At 36.3% G+C, this 14107-nt stretch overlaps 1 protein-coding gene across 1 annotated transcript in view; it reads left to right on the forward strand.

The window, feature by feature from the left end:
* The first annotated feature begins 7075 nt into the window (after positions 1–7075).
* Positions 7076–14107, forward strand: part of LOC148829862 (solute carrier organic anion transporter family member 1C1-like) — a 51171-nt gene continuing 44139 nt past the window's right edge. Inside the window, exons 1-2 of the mRNA XM_088923465.1 lie at positions 7076–7119; positions 13932–14092. Of these exons, the coding sequence (XP_088779591.1) occupies positions 13946–14092 (147 nt within the window). The 5' untranslated portion in view covers positions 7076–7119; positions 13932–13945. The remainder of the gene's footprint in view (positions 7120–13931; positions 14093–14107) is intronic.

A 14107-nucleotide genomic window follows, 5' to 3' on the forward strand; every position in this document is an offset into this window, starting at 1 on the left:
TTTCCACAGCAGTAATCAGATGGGCCTTGCGTTAATTGTTGTAAGCAGCTGCTAGGTCTTTGTTTTCAAAGTACTGGGTGTCCCGAGACACATTCTGACCATTCAGTCAAAACTAATTCAATTTCCACACAGCCTTTCGGTTCTGAGGAGGAAACATGGGAACTGTGAGCCCCTCCCAATAGAAGCAGAGGATATTTGTGCCCCACTTTCTGCTATAAACAATAGTGGACTGTATTAAAAGGACATGCATAACAAAGAGCAAGTCTCAAAACAAAAGCTAAGTAATAGGCTATTTTTTTTAACAAATTCTGCAACATATCAAAAGGTAATATTGGGTATTATGTAACTGTATCCCATACTAGTTTTCTCTTTGGTAAAAGGAAAATGGAGACTAGCTGGTGTAGCTTTACTCAGAAATTGAGCCATTGGTTTTGCAGTCATGCAGTTTTGTGTTTTTGCAACTGCCACTCAGTGGTAAGTTTTCCTTTAATCTCAGTCACTGTCTAAAGTACTTTACTAGTAACAAAATGTGGAGAAGTCCACCGATTGCACTCACAGTAGATGGTAGTGTTACATGAAAATGTAGTTTACCAGATCCAAAGATGTTAGTAAAGTCAATATTTTGTGAGTCTGAAGTCCATTAAGTATTGCTTTCAGTAACTGGCTACTGAAAGAGAGTAAGTTGCCTTTCATTTTTAATTGTTCCATTGCTAAAATTACATGTATTACACAAACATAAATCCTGGATGTCTGTTCCCCAACATTGTGTACAGATCACTTTACAAATTTAAAATTATATGTTTGCAAGATGACCATATTTTTTAACATTACCCATCAGCTTTAGTTTTTCGTTTATTTATGTCCATCCCGTTATCACCCTATTGACCTACAATTTTATTTTTTTAACAAGACGAGAAGCAAAGTTTCAGTTGATAGAGGTACAGTAGCTTTAAATGTGAATCAGATAAAATGTTGATTGGCACATTTACAACCAATGCAAAAATAATGTTTTGGGTAAAACCCTTAAAATTTATTTTCTTTCGTGATGGGCGTTATAAAATAATGATACCCGTTTGAAGTATGCAAATCACACCCATTCATCTAAAATTGGAGTTAGTCACAGAGAACATATTTGCATAAAAGTATAGGGAGTACTTTACTTATTTTTGAGAAAATAAATGTAGCCTTACCTACATTTATTTTTAAAGCCATGAATTTGATATTAGTGTATTTCTGCTTCAAATTGCAAACATAATGATTGAGACTGACATATATTCCAAAGCAATTTATATATTCAGAATATAATGTTGGAATGTGCATGGAAAACTGAAGATTTTTAAAGCAAATTTTGATTGTGCCTGTAATTTCCCACTTGTTTGATTGGTAGCGATGTGGTTAGAGGATGAAAGGCTGTTCTGGTGTGCTGTCCCATGCCTGGATACAGTACAATGATGGGTTCAGAGAATGTGAGGGGTGGAGTGACCCCTAGTGGGCTGATAGAGTATGTGCTGTTTTTAATTTTTAAGCTGTTACAATGAGGTGTGTGTTTGGGCGCTTTGCTAATTGCAGAACTGGGTCCTTCAGAATCAGTCTTTCTCAGAGCCAAGTGCCACCATCTTAATCACCACAATATCTTCTAGAACAGATGGGCAGGTCCAGTCCTTAAGGACGACAAGATCCTGCAGTTTTCATTCCACCTCTAAATATCAGCTATTTAAATTAATCTGGCACCAATTATGTGATTTAACTAATTGGCTGATCTTTATTGCTTTATTGAATTGATTATTTGGATGAGAATTTGGACCACCTGTTTAAGTCCCAAACAGTGTTTTTCATGGTTGGTTGTACGGAATTTTATATTTGCAATTTCATGTCCTATTTTTTCTCTTTGCGAGTGACCATCATTCCAGAGGAAGAAAACAGCTTTGAATAAAAAGGCCCCTCAGAGCTGAAAGATTAAAAGAAAGGAAGCATCGTGTGGGTGCACTGTCACTCCAATTTAAATTTTTCGTTTGCACGGTAGTCTTGTACAGACCAGTTTATTTCATTATTAAAAGGGCAGGAAGCATTTTTTTCTCAAGTACTTAAAGCAAAAGATGTGTCAGCCAATTAAAATATATACTGTATATCTAAGAGATTTCTGAATAACCATGTTACTGACAGATCATGTTTTTCTGTGCTGAAACCTGACAATGGCTGCATAATTTAATAAAAAATACAATAGCTCCTATAGTGTATTGCATATACAGTAATTTATTGTGAATTGAGCTGCTGTTCATGGGATATGACCAGTATTTGGTGTGTGTGGATTTCAGATTTATTCCTATATTCCTATAAATGTGACAATGATATGCTGAAAGGACCAATATTGGCATAGTTCCAGGTGAGCTTGAGTTGTCTTTGTGTATGGAGTTTGAAAGTTCTCCCCATATTTGTATGACTTCTTACTTTTTCAGGAGTGGTCTCAAGTTGTTTTCATCCATGGGGAGTGTTTCCAGTATGATAAGCTATAAAACCTCCTTTCATTTGTAAACTTTCCAATTTTCAAAGAATTTAAGTTGGGTCTGTAATGCACACACTATAGAATACATATTCAATGGATTCTTGTACATTTTAGCATGGCAATAGTATTGGTTCCTTATACAGATTTTCCAGGTATTTTTTTGTCCGTACTTAATTTTTTAATTAAGGAACTGGATTTAAGATCAACATTGGAATACTGAAGATCCAGACTTGTCCTGAAATGCAGCAAGGTCTTGAAAAAAATAGATAAGTAATTCAAATTGGAATTAATTAATTAACAATTTAGAAATCTTTGTAAAAACAGCAAGATTTTGCTAATCTAGTAACACTGCTGGCGAATACAGAGATGCAATGTTTTAGTATTTAGTCTTTTGTGATTTACTTTTTTAGAAATAGTAAGTGCTTTAAGATAAACAACTGGTTAAAAAAATGTGATTATTTTTAAATAAAACAATAGCAAATGAACTATCTGAATATCAGATATCCAATATTAACATATATTGCAGTATATTTATTAAATATGTATGTGAGTGTATAAACTACTTGTAAAATATAACTGCTTATCAATTTAATTAGTGTTCAGAAATATGACTTTATCTCTTAATTCTGCATTTAATTTTCCACCTGGAAGTTCCTAAATGTTGACCAAAGATTAAATGTAGTGTAATACCACAAGGCCAAACAGCACTTTGAGGTACAGTACATACTTTAACAGGAATGTGTTAATGGGTGAGAATGGTTCTCTGTAAAGTTAAATGTTTATCATGGTGATTATTACTGTACCTCTTTTAGAAATAGTAATTAAGCAAGCCATAACTGAACTCTGTCTTATAATCACAATCACTATCCATCACAAATTATGCATATATTCTGAGACTATTATTCAGGTGTTTTAAAAAGTGAAAACTTAGTAAGGAAGAGTGTGGATCACAGAGGTGATAATAGAGATTTTAAAGTGTAACAAGGCTTGTTCAGTTACAGGCTGCTAGACTTGTAGCAGCTTGTGCAAAGTGTAACTAGGATTATCTTTACCTTCACACAACAGTTGTGTGATGGCTATAACTGACCCTCATTACAAAAGGGAAATTATAGAACTAGCCTGTAATAGATACATTGATTTATTACAGTACAGTCCAATTTATTGGAGTGGTTTTATGGCATCTTGAAGTTCTAGATTGAACAGATCATTTGACCTTACTTATAAATTATTCAGTGCCTTTCTTTAACAGTTTGCTTTCTATTCACTTACAGAAGAAAAGCAAAGCACTGCATTTCTGAACAAAGAAATGACTGTAGCCAGTAGGATATGTATAAGGAAAAAGAACAAGTTAAGGGTGAGAAATGGCGTGTGTGCTTCTGGCAAAGAGGGCCAGACTGATAAAGACTGGTAAGTGTTAGGCCTCACAGGCAGGAGGATCCCTTTATTTCTGGTTCCTGGAACTCAAATAACTAAGCGAAAGAAATATTTTCTGGTGGATAGACCAATGTCTTACGTTTTCTTTTTAGCCAGAAAAAGACAAAACAAACTTGTAGAAATAGATACTGAAGCAGTGATTTTCAGACTAAGAGCTGTGTCCCAGTAGTGGGTCATAGAATAATGAAGAACTGGGTCACGAGGTACAGCTGTGAGTAAACAACTTGGATCATTTCCTTCTCAGACCGACATGGCATAGACTCGCAAGTGTTTCATCTGGAGTGATGTAGCTTTCAAGTTTATACCTAAATCACAGGGATGGTCTTACTTGTAAAGTTCATGCTTTTCTCCTGGAAGTGCCTGTGACTGTCAGGTCTGAACAAATTGTTTAGAAACCAGTAAAGCACAGTAACAGAGAGAATGGTGTAACAATGTGCATGTTTTTTTTTTATTTCAATGCCCAATTACAGCATCCACAGACTCATATTTGAATATGGCTTCGGCACTCCCAAAACAACTATTGGTAGTTTGCCATATCTTTATTTTAATATTTTTCCATTTTGTATATGTACACAGTGGTACAGTGGTTAGTATTGCTGCCCTGGATTCCTACAGTATATCTATATCCACTATACTGTATCTGCCTGGAGTTTATACTACAGTATATGTTCTCCCAGTGTTCATGTGGGATTCCTCTGGGTGCTCCGGTTTCCTCCCACAGGCCAAAGGCATACTGGTAGATAAGCTGGCTTTTGGGAACACTGGCCCTGGTAAATTGTAAGTGCGTAAATGTTTGTGTCTGTGTCTTAGTGTGCCCTACGATGGTATCCCGTCAATGGAGTTTCCTGCCTTGTGCCCTTTGCTTGCCAGAATAGGCCCTGGCTACCCCCTAACCCCTACCTGTACTGGATAGAGTGGTTGGAAGGTGAATGTGGCTAAAATAATCATGCATTTGCTAGCATCTTGTGATTCGGGAATAGCTAGTGAGACAATATTGGGTCAAAGGGAAGAGTTTTTCTTACTTTGGATTGTGAGACACTACTAAAATGTACTGTCATTTAACAGCTTAACTGTACAAGAAAACACAAGAAAGTCACATGGTCTTTTAAGAACAGCTGGAAATACAAAATATAGGCTGAGGGAGTGTTAAATGCACAGAATAACACAATACAGGCCACTATAGGAAAGGAAAATATTGTAGTTGTGAGCTCAGGCCCAGGACTATTGAACATTTAGGCTCACAGTCTGAGTAAGCTGTATGGTTGTGAATCGTTAAAAGATGGCACAAGAAACGCATCCAGTAAATAAAGACAATGTCTCTCTTGGATTGGACATCCAGCTTCCAGTAAGGACATGGTCTGCCGACTGGTAACAAGCATTTGGAATCTCAGAGAAAAAGATTTGCATTCTTCACCCATAATTGTTTGTACTGGATTGAGTTCAGAAATGTATTTCAAAAGGAGCAAAACGAGGTATCCCCCGAACTGAGGTGGAGACTTCAAACCTCCTCATAAAGTACAGTAAATGTGTGATATTTTCCACTGTTACTCCAGTACAGCTCCTAATTACCAAATATCCTCATTGAATTGAGTTTATATAGTTTTCGCTATCATTCCCAATGTCTCTTCCTCACCTGAAACTTTATACTTATGTTTACTCTTCACTACCTCACATATGACTTTTTTTGCATCCCTTGGTCACTCTGCAGGGCCTCCTCATCCTCTGGCCAGGAGGTTAGACCTCAGCCAAGCAGGTTAACCCAAATTTTGACAAGCACACTCCATAACCCTTTCAATACACTTCCTTCTTGGGTCTTGTCATTCCAAGTGAATTCTAGTAACGGTATGCTTAGCAAGAACCTGTTAACAGAGAAAAAGACCTATAAAAAGTTTAGCTTAAAAACAAAGTTTCAAGATGAGATTGGGTGGAATGTCCTTGGAATAGGAAACAACAGCGATTGAAAATGCGAAACTTTTTCAAGACCATACTATATGGAAATCCTTAAACACCAAATTTGGGATCTTTAAATCTGGGATGGAGATCCATTGTCTCTCAGAGTCCAGAAGATGAGAATGCCTAACTACAAACAGGACACGAGCTTTGGTGCTGCTGAAACCCCCCCCGCGCTTTTGTCGTGAAATAAAGAATGTAGAAGACAGGTAGCAGTCTGTTAGACTCGTAAGATGAAACTATTCATTATAAATAAACTATTGAATTATGAAAATTAGTTTTAAAAGGCCCAGCAAAGTGTTCAAGATCAAATAATACGGGGAGCAGCATTTGGCACGAAATTAATTTAGTCTTTTTAGAACTTTTTTGTTAATTAATACCAGGCAACAAGCACAGTATCTCCTTAGAGGTGTAACAGATCTGATCCTCAGTGGATCTTGTAAAAAGGGTGGACAAAGATTTATTTTTTATTTTTAATATCAGATTTCTTACTACTCACAGAAAAGGTGGCACAATTTTTAGACTAAGATCATCTGTCACTGATTTATCCCTTGTTACAATACAGCCCTTTCAGGAATACAAATGCGATCTAAAGTTCATTTTGTTTTATAAAATATCAATGTTTACCTCAATGTTTAGACACAGTAATGATGTAACAACCAATGATTTATTCAGTAATACACAGATAAAAACTGGTTGGTAGGAGTACAAATAGTCGAGATTTCGTCCTCTCATCCATTATATCACACATGACAAATACAGTGCGGTGCTGATTATAAAAGAAGTCTCTCTCTCCCTTTCTCACACGCTAGCAAAAGCGATATCACGTGTTTGAGTCAACTCTTCAAGCGGCTTGACAAACTAAACAAGGGCTTTAACTGTTTCAATTCTCCGTGGAGCTGTTAAACCTGGGGAGACTGACGTCAAAGATTAGAGAACGTGAAAAAATGTGCGGATTAAAGCTAAAATGAAAGCATCGGATCTAACAGGATCTCTCGAGAAACTATTACCTATAAGACCTCGATAGGCACTTGCCTATTGTAAAATCAGCCTTTCCACCTTTCTTCATCATTTCCTCCTGTGCAGTGATTAAGGAGTTCGGCTCGCCTGCTCTTAATACATGTCGCAGTGATCAACAACTAGTCTTGTCTGTTTCCAACTTCGTAGATCGTACAGATCGCATCACAGCCCAAGAAAATACTAAACGCTTTTTTTTTCAAGACGGGTTATAGGTAAGTAACTAAACTGATATAAAAAAGGGAATTAGATATGAATCCTATAGAGAAGATTTAGCAAATCGATTCCTTAGATGTTTTAAGCGACCGGTTTTAGGAGTTACGACACTTACACTTACTGTGTTACTCGCTGTGTTACACTTACTCACAACTACTGTATCTGCAACAAACTTTACAATTGTAAAAACGTCAGGTTACCGAAAACGCGTACTGCAGAAGAGGAACAATTCGTTGTAGCTGGGCTGGTGACCTACATTCATATTTGTCCTTCTGTTCAGTTAGAATTAATTTTCTAAAGACCATTAACGTCCATAAAAAGAGCATAATAACGTTGGCATTTTAATTGGCTATTATCTAATACAAGCCATATGCGCTGCGGCAATTGTATTTTAACCTTCAGTAATTGCTTTAGAAAAAAATAATAGCGAATTTTGTCATTTCCTTTTTATCAATTTAAACCGCTGTTCTGCGACGGACAGCACATGTTGCGGAAAAAAAGTCGTTTTTTTCCCTCAAATTTTTGCACATTTGCCGATCAGTGTAAAACTTATTTTTCATGAAGTGGCTAAAGCTTTGTCACCATTTTAGGTCGTACCCTAAGATATACTGTACAGTAGATGCACACATGACTCAACATTAATATACAGTATATAATGTCATAAACCTAATCCACGATTTTACGTAATTACTTTTACCGGGGTGAAGAGCTACCTGTTTAGATTTGCTCAGAACCAAGACACAGTGCAAAGAGAATATTCATTGGAGTAATTAGGCTAAGTGCATGGGGACAAGGATAAATTCATTTATGTTGTCATGGCTTCTGCCTCTGCAAGCGGACTTATCAACAGAAACCTACAAGTGAGCTACTGCAACCGCGCAGCTTCGTACGCATGGGTTAATAGACAGCCAGAAGGGAAGGCTGCGTTTGCTTTTTTTATTAATTTGCTGTTAAAGACACTGTGTCCTTGTTATCACTGAGAAAGAAGTACTATATTTTGGCAGTCACATTATAGCTATAATTGTATTTGTTCCTTAAGTACCCAGAAAGATATTTTGAGATAATTTATTCTTGGGAAAAGGCGACACCATGCCAATTTAAGAAAATCCCATTTAAAACTTTCGGGTTTGTAATATTTAAACACCTTTTTTGTCTTTTTTTTTAAACGGCGGTAATTGGGTTACAGTAATGTAAATGTTGCCTAGTCATAACAGACATAAATATTTAATAAGCAATGGTCTAGTTTTGAATAAAGTTTAATTTACATATTGTATAATACGTTTACAGAATATGTCAGTGCAACAAACCACTTTTATTATCTGGTTTTAGTGGAATGATTACTTGCCCAAAATGGAAGAATATGTAGAAGCTATTCTGTTTCTTTTTTCTCAAAGATGTTTTCCTGCATGCAGTGCCACAATGTTTTGTCCACGTGGAAAGAACATGTTACCTGCCCTCTTCCCTGTCAAGAGCAGCAGGAAGGACTACCTAGCCAAGAATTACTGTCCTCATTTTTGCTCGCCTAGTATGACAATGCTGGTTTAATTCTCACTAGGTGTCTGTTTTCTGACATGGTTAAAGGGAAAAGTGGGATCTGGCAGCTATTCATTCATGTTTAATGGATTAAAACACATTGATGGTGTGGTGAGCACAAGGACATAGACATTTCTGGAACTGCAGAAGTGTTGTTATTTCAACACAGTGCGTACTCTGGAGTTCAGTAGTCTTAGTGTACAGTGGCTTGAAAACATACATTTTTTTTTGTGTGTGTGTACGTGCTATTGCAATAGTTTGAATTAATACACCTGAAAAGTCACCTGTTAAAACTCTTCCTGTTCCTTTGCATCTTGGGAAGTGTGGTCAGGTATGTGAATTGAACACGTGCACTGGATCTGGTGAGGGTGTCTTAGACTTTCGAGAGCTTCGACTTTTGATGTCATGCCAGCTTGGCATCATAGGTCATGCCCTAATTTGACCAGAGACTGGAAAACTCTTTTTTGATTGTATAATATGGGAAATATCCAAGCATTGCCATTATTTCAGATAGAAAATATTCTGTGGGACATAGTACCTGCTAGCACTTTTTTTTTTAAATGCCAAGAAATAATTTAGTAGTAGGTTTGACTTTATACTTACTAGTACAGTTTTAATTCTATATGTTGACATAAGTATATGGATGCATTTAATGTAGTATTTTGTCTGCGAGTCAATCTACAACATTGGGGTAAGATTCACAATAAGAAACAACTGAGATAATCGATCCATAACCCAATGTCTTGTCTTCCTCTTTTTGTAAAAATTCCTTAGTAGGTTTCATAAAATAATTAGGTCGTTATTCTGCAGAAATCCCTTCCAATAAGACTCTCAGAATTGCACAACATGAAGCTAGAGAGAGTAAAGTTTCTCGATGCTCATTGATTCTTTTGTCATACAAAGGCTGCCAGTGTCGAGGCAGAAAGATCAACTCTTACCATCATACAGCCTCCACTGGGCAGGAGATGCCTTTTTTTTTCAGTTTTGTTTCTCTTTTTCTCCAGATGTATTCTGGGTAAAAACGAGTTTTAATCTGACCATAAAAATTAGTTTCCAAAGGCTTTTTCAAGTGATCTGCAGAGAGTTATTTTTGTAACCCCCTCCCATAGTAACCTTTTGAAGTGTACAAAAAAGGGAATTAATTTAAAATAATGTGATACATTTTCATGATTTTTTTTCCACTGTGTTTTAGGTTGATCTTCTGTTTTTTCTCCTTCATTTAGTTACCCCTTTACAGTTTTTCTTAATGCGTTCATCACATACTGTTTTAAAAAAAAAGTACTTTTTTTTACTTGTGACCTCCATGTGTACAATTGTGCATAGGAATACACCCTGATATGTCGGAACATTATTTTGAGCACAGTAAATGAAATAAATGGCTTTCTGACTGCAGAAAGAGTTATACTGAGTGACGGGGGCTGTATCTCCAGATCTTCTTTCGTCCGTTCACTTCCAGGCCTTACTGGAAATGGTTCTGGGCAGTGACCATCTGGAGAAAAATTAAGAACTAAATTACCACAGCGAGAGAGAGGTGGTGGTAGTGGGAAACTCAACTATTACAAGTGTAAACTGTGTAATGTACATGACTGCAGTGTAGAATACTTCCACTCCCCATGTTACATGAGGGTTTAGTTCTTTAGTTTTTAATGTAGACCAAATCCTATGTACTGTAAGTCATAAGCAACCCTTTCTTAGCCATTGTATGAAAACATAGAGACTTTCCTTTCATGATTTTGCAGCGATCCACCCTTAGGTGCAAGTACCGAAGGAGGGACAGGTGAGCAGAATTGAAAACTCACCAGCGTTTATTGTTCGTTAAAGCTTAACTGGTGTGTGTGCTAATCATAGATGAGATACAGTAGTGAGCAGGAGAGAGACTGTAACAGCAGCTAGCAGTCCATGAAGTAAAGATAGAAAGGGGAGAGGGAGAGAGAAATGAAATAACAATTAATGAAAACATTTTTGAAACCCTCTATTTCAAATAAACACCAACTACAGCATACTGTATGATTAAAAAGATACAGTAAATAAATTGGAATTCCCATTTAACAAATTTATAAAATATGTTCATGGGTAGATAAGTCCATGAGTACTTAAACTTGTGAAATGGGGTCCAGGGAGCTCAGAAAGGGTGAGTTCTGGTGGAAACATAAAAGCCCAAGGCTATGCTAGTAATAAACTAAACACATCCTTTTTAGACATTCTTAACACTTAGTGCAAGAATCATGAGAAACATGCCTAGAGAAGGAGGATGGGGATGTTTATAACTTTTAGAAAAAAGGCAGGAGAGAAGGGAAAGTGTGGTAGAACTATTGTGTATTTCTAAAACTCTGCAATCTAGAGAATTGAGGCAAGAGATTAAAGGCAATATAAAATCTATATAGTCATCCCTTGTTATATGAGCTATAAGCTAATTTGCTCCTTGAAAACTGCTTGTAAGGTGAAAGCTCGTTAATAGAAATTAAATTCCCATGACTTCCTGTGTTATAATCTCAGAATTGGTTCCAGAACTCAGAAATGTTCACTCAAACACCCAAACATCACCTTAATACAACACAGAACTCTACCAAAGTATGAAAACAATAACATTCTTGGTTAATTATTCTAGTAACATACTTAGTTATTAGCAGATGCATAAACAATTGGAAGGAAAACAATAACACTGAAGCTCATTTACGGTACAGTACAGTAATTACTTCCTTCCTGAAAGTGCAAGGTAGACCAGTAAGCTGTAAAACATTGAAATGCTTGTTTGGATTGTAATTACTGACGGGGAGAAATCTCTTATCACGGTAAGCAGCATAGCTACCCAAACATTTTCTCATCAAATGTTTCCTATTTAGGAATCATAGATAGAAATTAATTAACTGCATCACAAACTTCAAAGTGCCTATGAAAATCTCTGCATCGTCGCAACAACAGTCCCAGTGTGATTTTTCATAATCAACCAATTTTGCACATCCTTCTTATATAAGAGTTATGTTGGAATTGGGAATACTAACTTTTGAAAGTATCATTTTCCATTCCCTTTTTCAATTTGTGAATTAATGTTAGGCCTGTGGGTTCTACTTTTCAGTTCAACACAGCTCATTTGTACCTAAATGAAGTAATTATATGCTTAGCTGATCATTACATTAACGATATTATAATGAAACCAAGAGTTTCATTGGCTTTTAAGAACAAAAATGTTTCACAGTACGAACCACAGTTAAACCAACATGGTGTGTGGGATCATTGAGAAATGAATCATTGAGACCACAATTAAAGGCAGATGTAAGTCAATGTTAGTGACTGATGCAAAATAAAAATGTATTCTTCTTCAAACACCTAACAACCACTGGTATCAGATTTCCATGGGCTGGTTCTGTAGTGGCTGAAGACCTGGAATAAGTTTTAGTGGTTGTATAGGCCAGTAAATCATAAATTGGTTTAGTTAAGTCATTAAAGCTTTAAGTAAAATGAAAATCAGGAGACCATGTGACTTTCTTTTACCAGACATGAGTAATTTTACTGGCCGGACGGTTTTGGAAAGTCTCAATGAAATCAGCATGCACTATAAAAAAATTAGCCCTGTCAAAGGAAGAATTTAAAAAGGATTTGCTGATTTGTCAAAATAGTAGAGCAACATTTTCTCATCAAATGTTTCCTATTTAGGAATCATAGAGGGGAAATTTGTTATACAACTGCATTTTGTCTATTTGATTAATTTGCCCATATGACCTTTATTTTCTAGTTGCACTAACCCTAACACATCAGTGAGTCAGAGAAATGGCATGACCAGCTTATCAGTTTCATAACATCCATTTTTTTGTGATTCAAATTGATTGGGTTTAGATAAGGCAGCAGTATTGTACAGTTGCAAGCATGGCAGGCTTCAAAGTCTGTAGGTGTTTACTCTTAACCACTTAATTGAACTAATTATTGACTTAACTGGACCAATTTAACTAAGTTTCCCGATGCTTTAAGGACTGCATCTACTATATAATTAAAACCTGTAACACATGCTGGACTTCAGCCCTTAATAGTATTGTGTCTTGTTTTCTTATTTTTAAACAAGACATTCATTCTCAAGTTGTCTTTCTGGGGCTATTGTATATTTCTTTAGAGCTGTTTACATCTATTCCATACACATTTTATGCTTAGTTCTTTATCACTGTTGTTTGAACTCTTTGTTGAAACAATCCAATTTATAATAATAGGACTCTATGCAAAACATATTTGGTAAAGGTGTTCAAGAGATGTTTATAATGAGGGTTCCCAGGCTTGGTCCTTGAGGAACGCTGTCTCTTCTGGTATTTTTCTCCCACTAAATTCTTTATCACAAGCTAATTTCACTTTTCTATCTGGGTTACGTTTGTAACTTTGCTTCTACTAGCTTTCAGTACGTCCAGTTAAATTTGTAATTGGCATCAATCCTGTACCAATTCCTTAGTTTCAATCCTTCCCTAACTCAAGAGTGCTGCCTAATTTGTAACCAACGTGACCTGAGAGTGTGATGCCATTCCCACGTGTCAATCAGCCCTCAAGGGCTGTTTAGTTAGAAATGATGGCAAGGACGTTGAGGAGACACTGTGTTAAGGTCTTTATGCTGCAGTTGTTGAAAACTGAGTAACGTTGAAACGGGATGTTTTTGACACTCAAGACAGACTGAAGAAACAAGTCTAAACTAGGAAGCAGATGATCAGTTAGCATGAGAGATTCAGAGCTCAGCTGGAATGAAAACCAGCAGACACAGAGGTCCTCCAGGACCTGGATTGAGAACCAGAGGTTTACTGTAAAATTTGGTCAAGGTCGGTGAGAGTGAAACGTGTATCTTATAATTTCATACACTTGGGATATGATGGCCTGAGTGTTGTACAGCTTGTCTGATTACAGACAATTTGATATGCATTTTGTCTTCTAGAAACTGTTGCCAAAATAAGGTAGTGTAAGGATGTCACAGCAGCCTTACTAAACAGTTTGCCATCTCTTTTAGCTTTAGTTAAACATTATTTTATCCTATAGAAATAATTATTGAGAAATCCTGTGTGTAGTATCAAAATAAATAAAAGGATTATTGGAATTACTGTTCTCACAGATCCTATTTAAACTGGAAAGATGTTCAGTTATCTGCAATGGCTATTAAGTTCTACTGGTTCAGAAAAAGCACCAAAAAAACTCTCATTGAGTTCCACATACCTATTAAATAATTATATTAAAGTCCATCTCAATGTGTTGCAAACAAATGTGTTTAAAATTGGAAATAAGAATGTCACAGGCTTTGATTATCTCCTTTTAGGATTGCATGCATCAATGCCAAGAAACTTCAACATGGATACTTCCCCGAAAGAAAATGGTATCATTCCTTGGAAGATGGAACCACTGTCAAAGGAGAGGCACTTGCCAGAGAATGGATTATCATCTTTAAATAGCAAGCACTCTTGTTTTTCAACCATGAAGGTATTGTGTCATATA

The sequence above is a fragment of the Atractosteus spatula genome, chromosome 8 (assembly GCF_055471065.1).
Source record: "Atractosteus spatula isolate fAtrSpa1 chromosome 8, fAtrSpa1.hap1, whole genome shotgun sequence".
NCBI lineage: Eukaryota > Metazoa > Chordata > Actinopteri > Semionotiformes > Lepisosteidae > Atractosteus > Atractosteus spatula.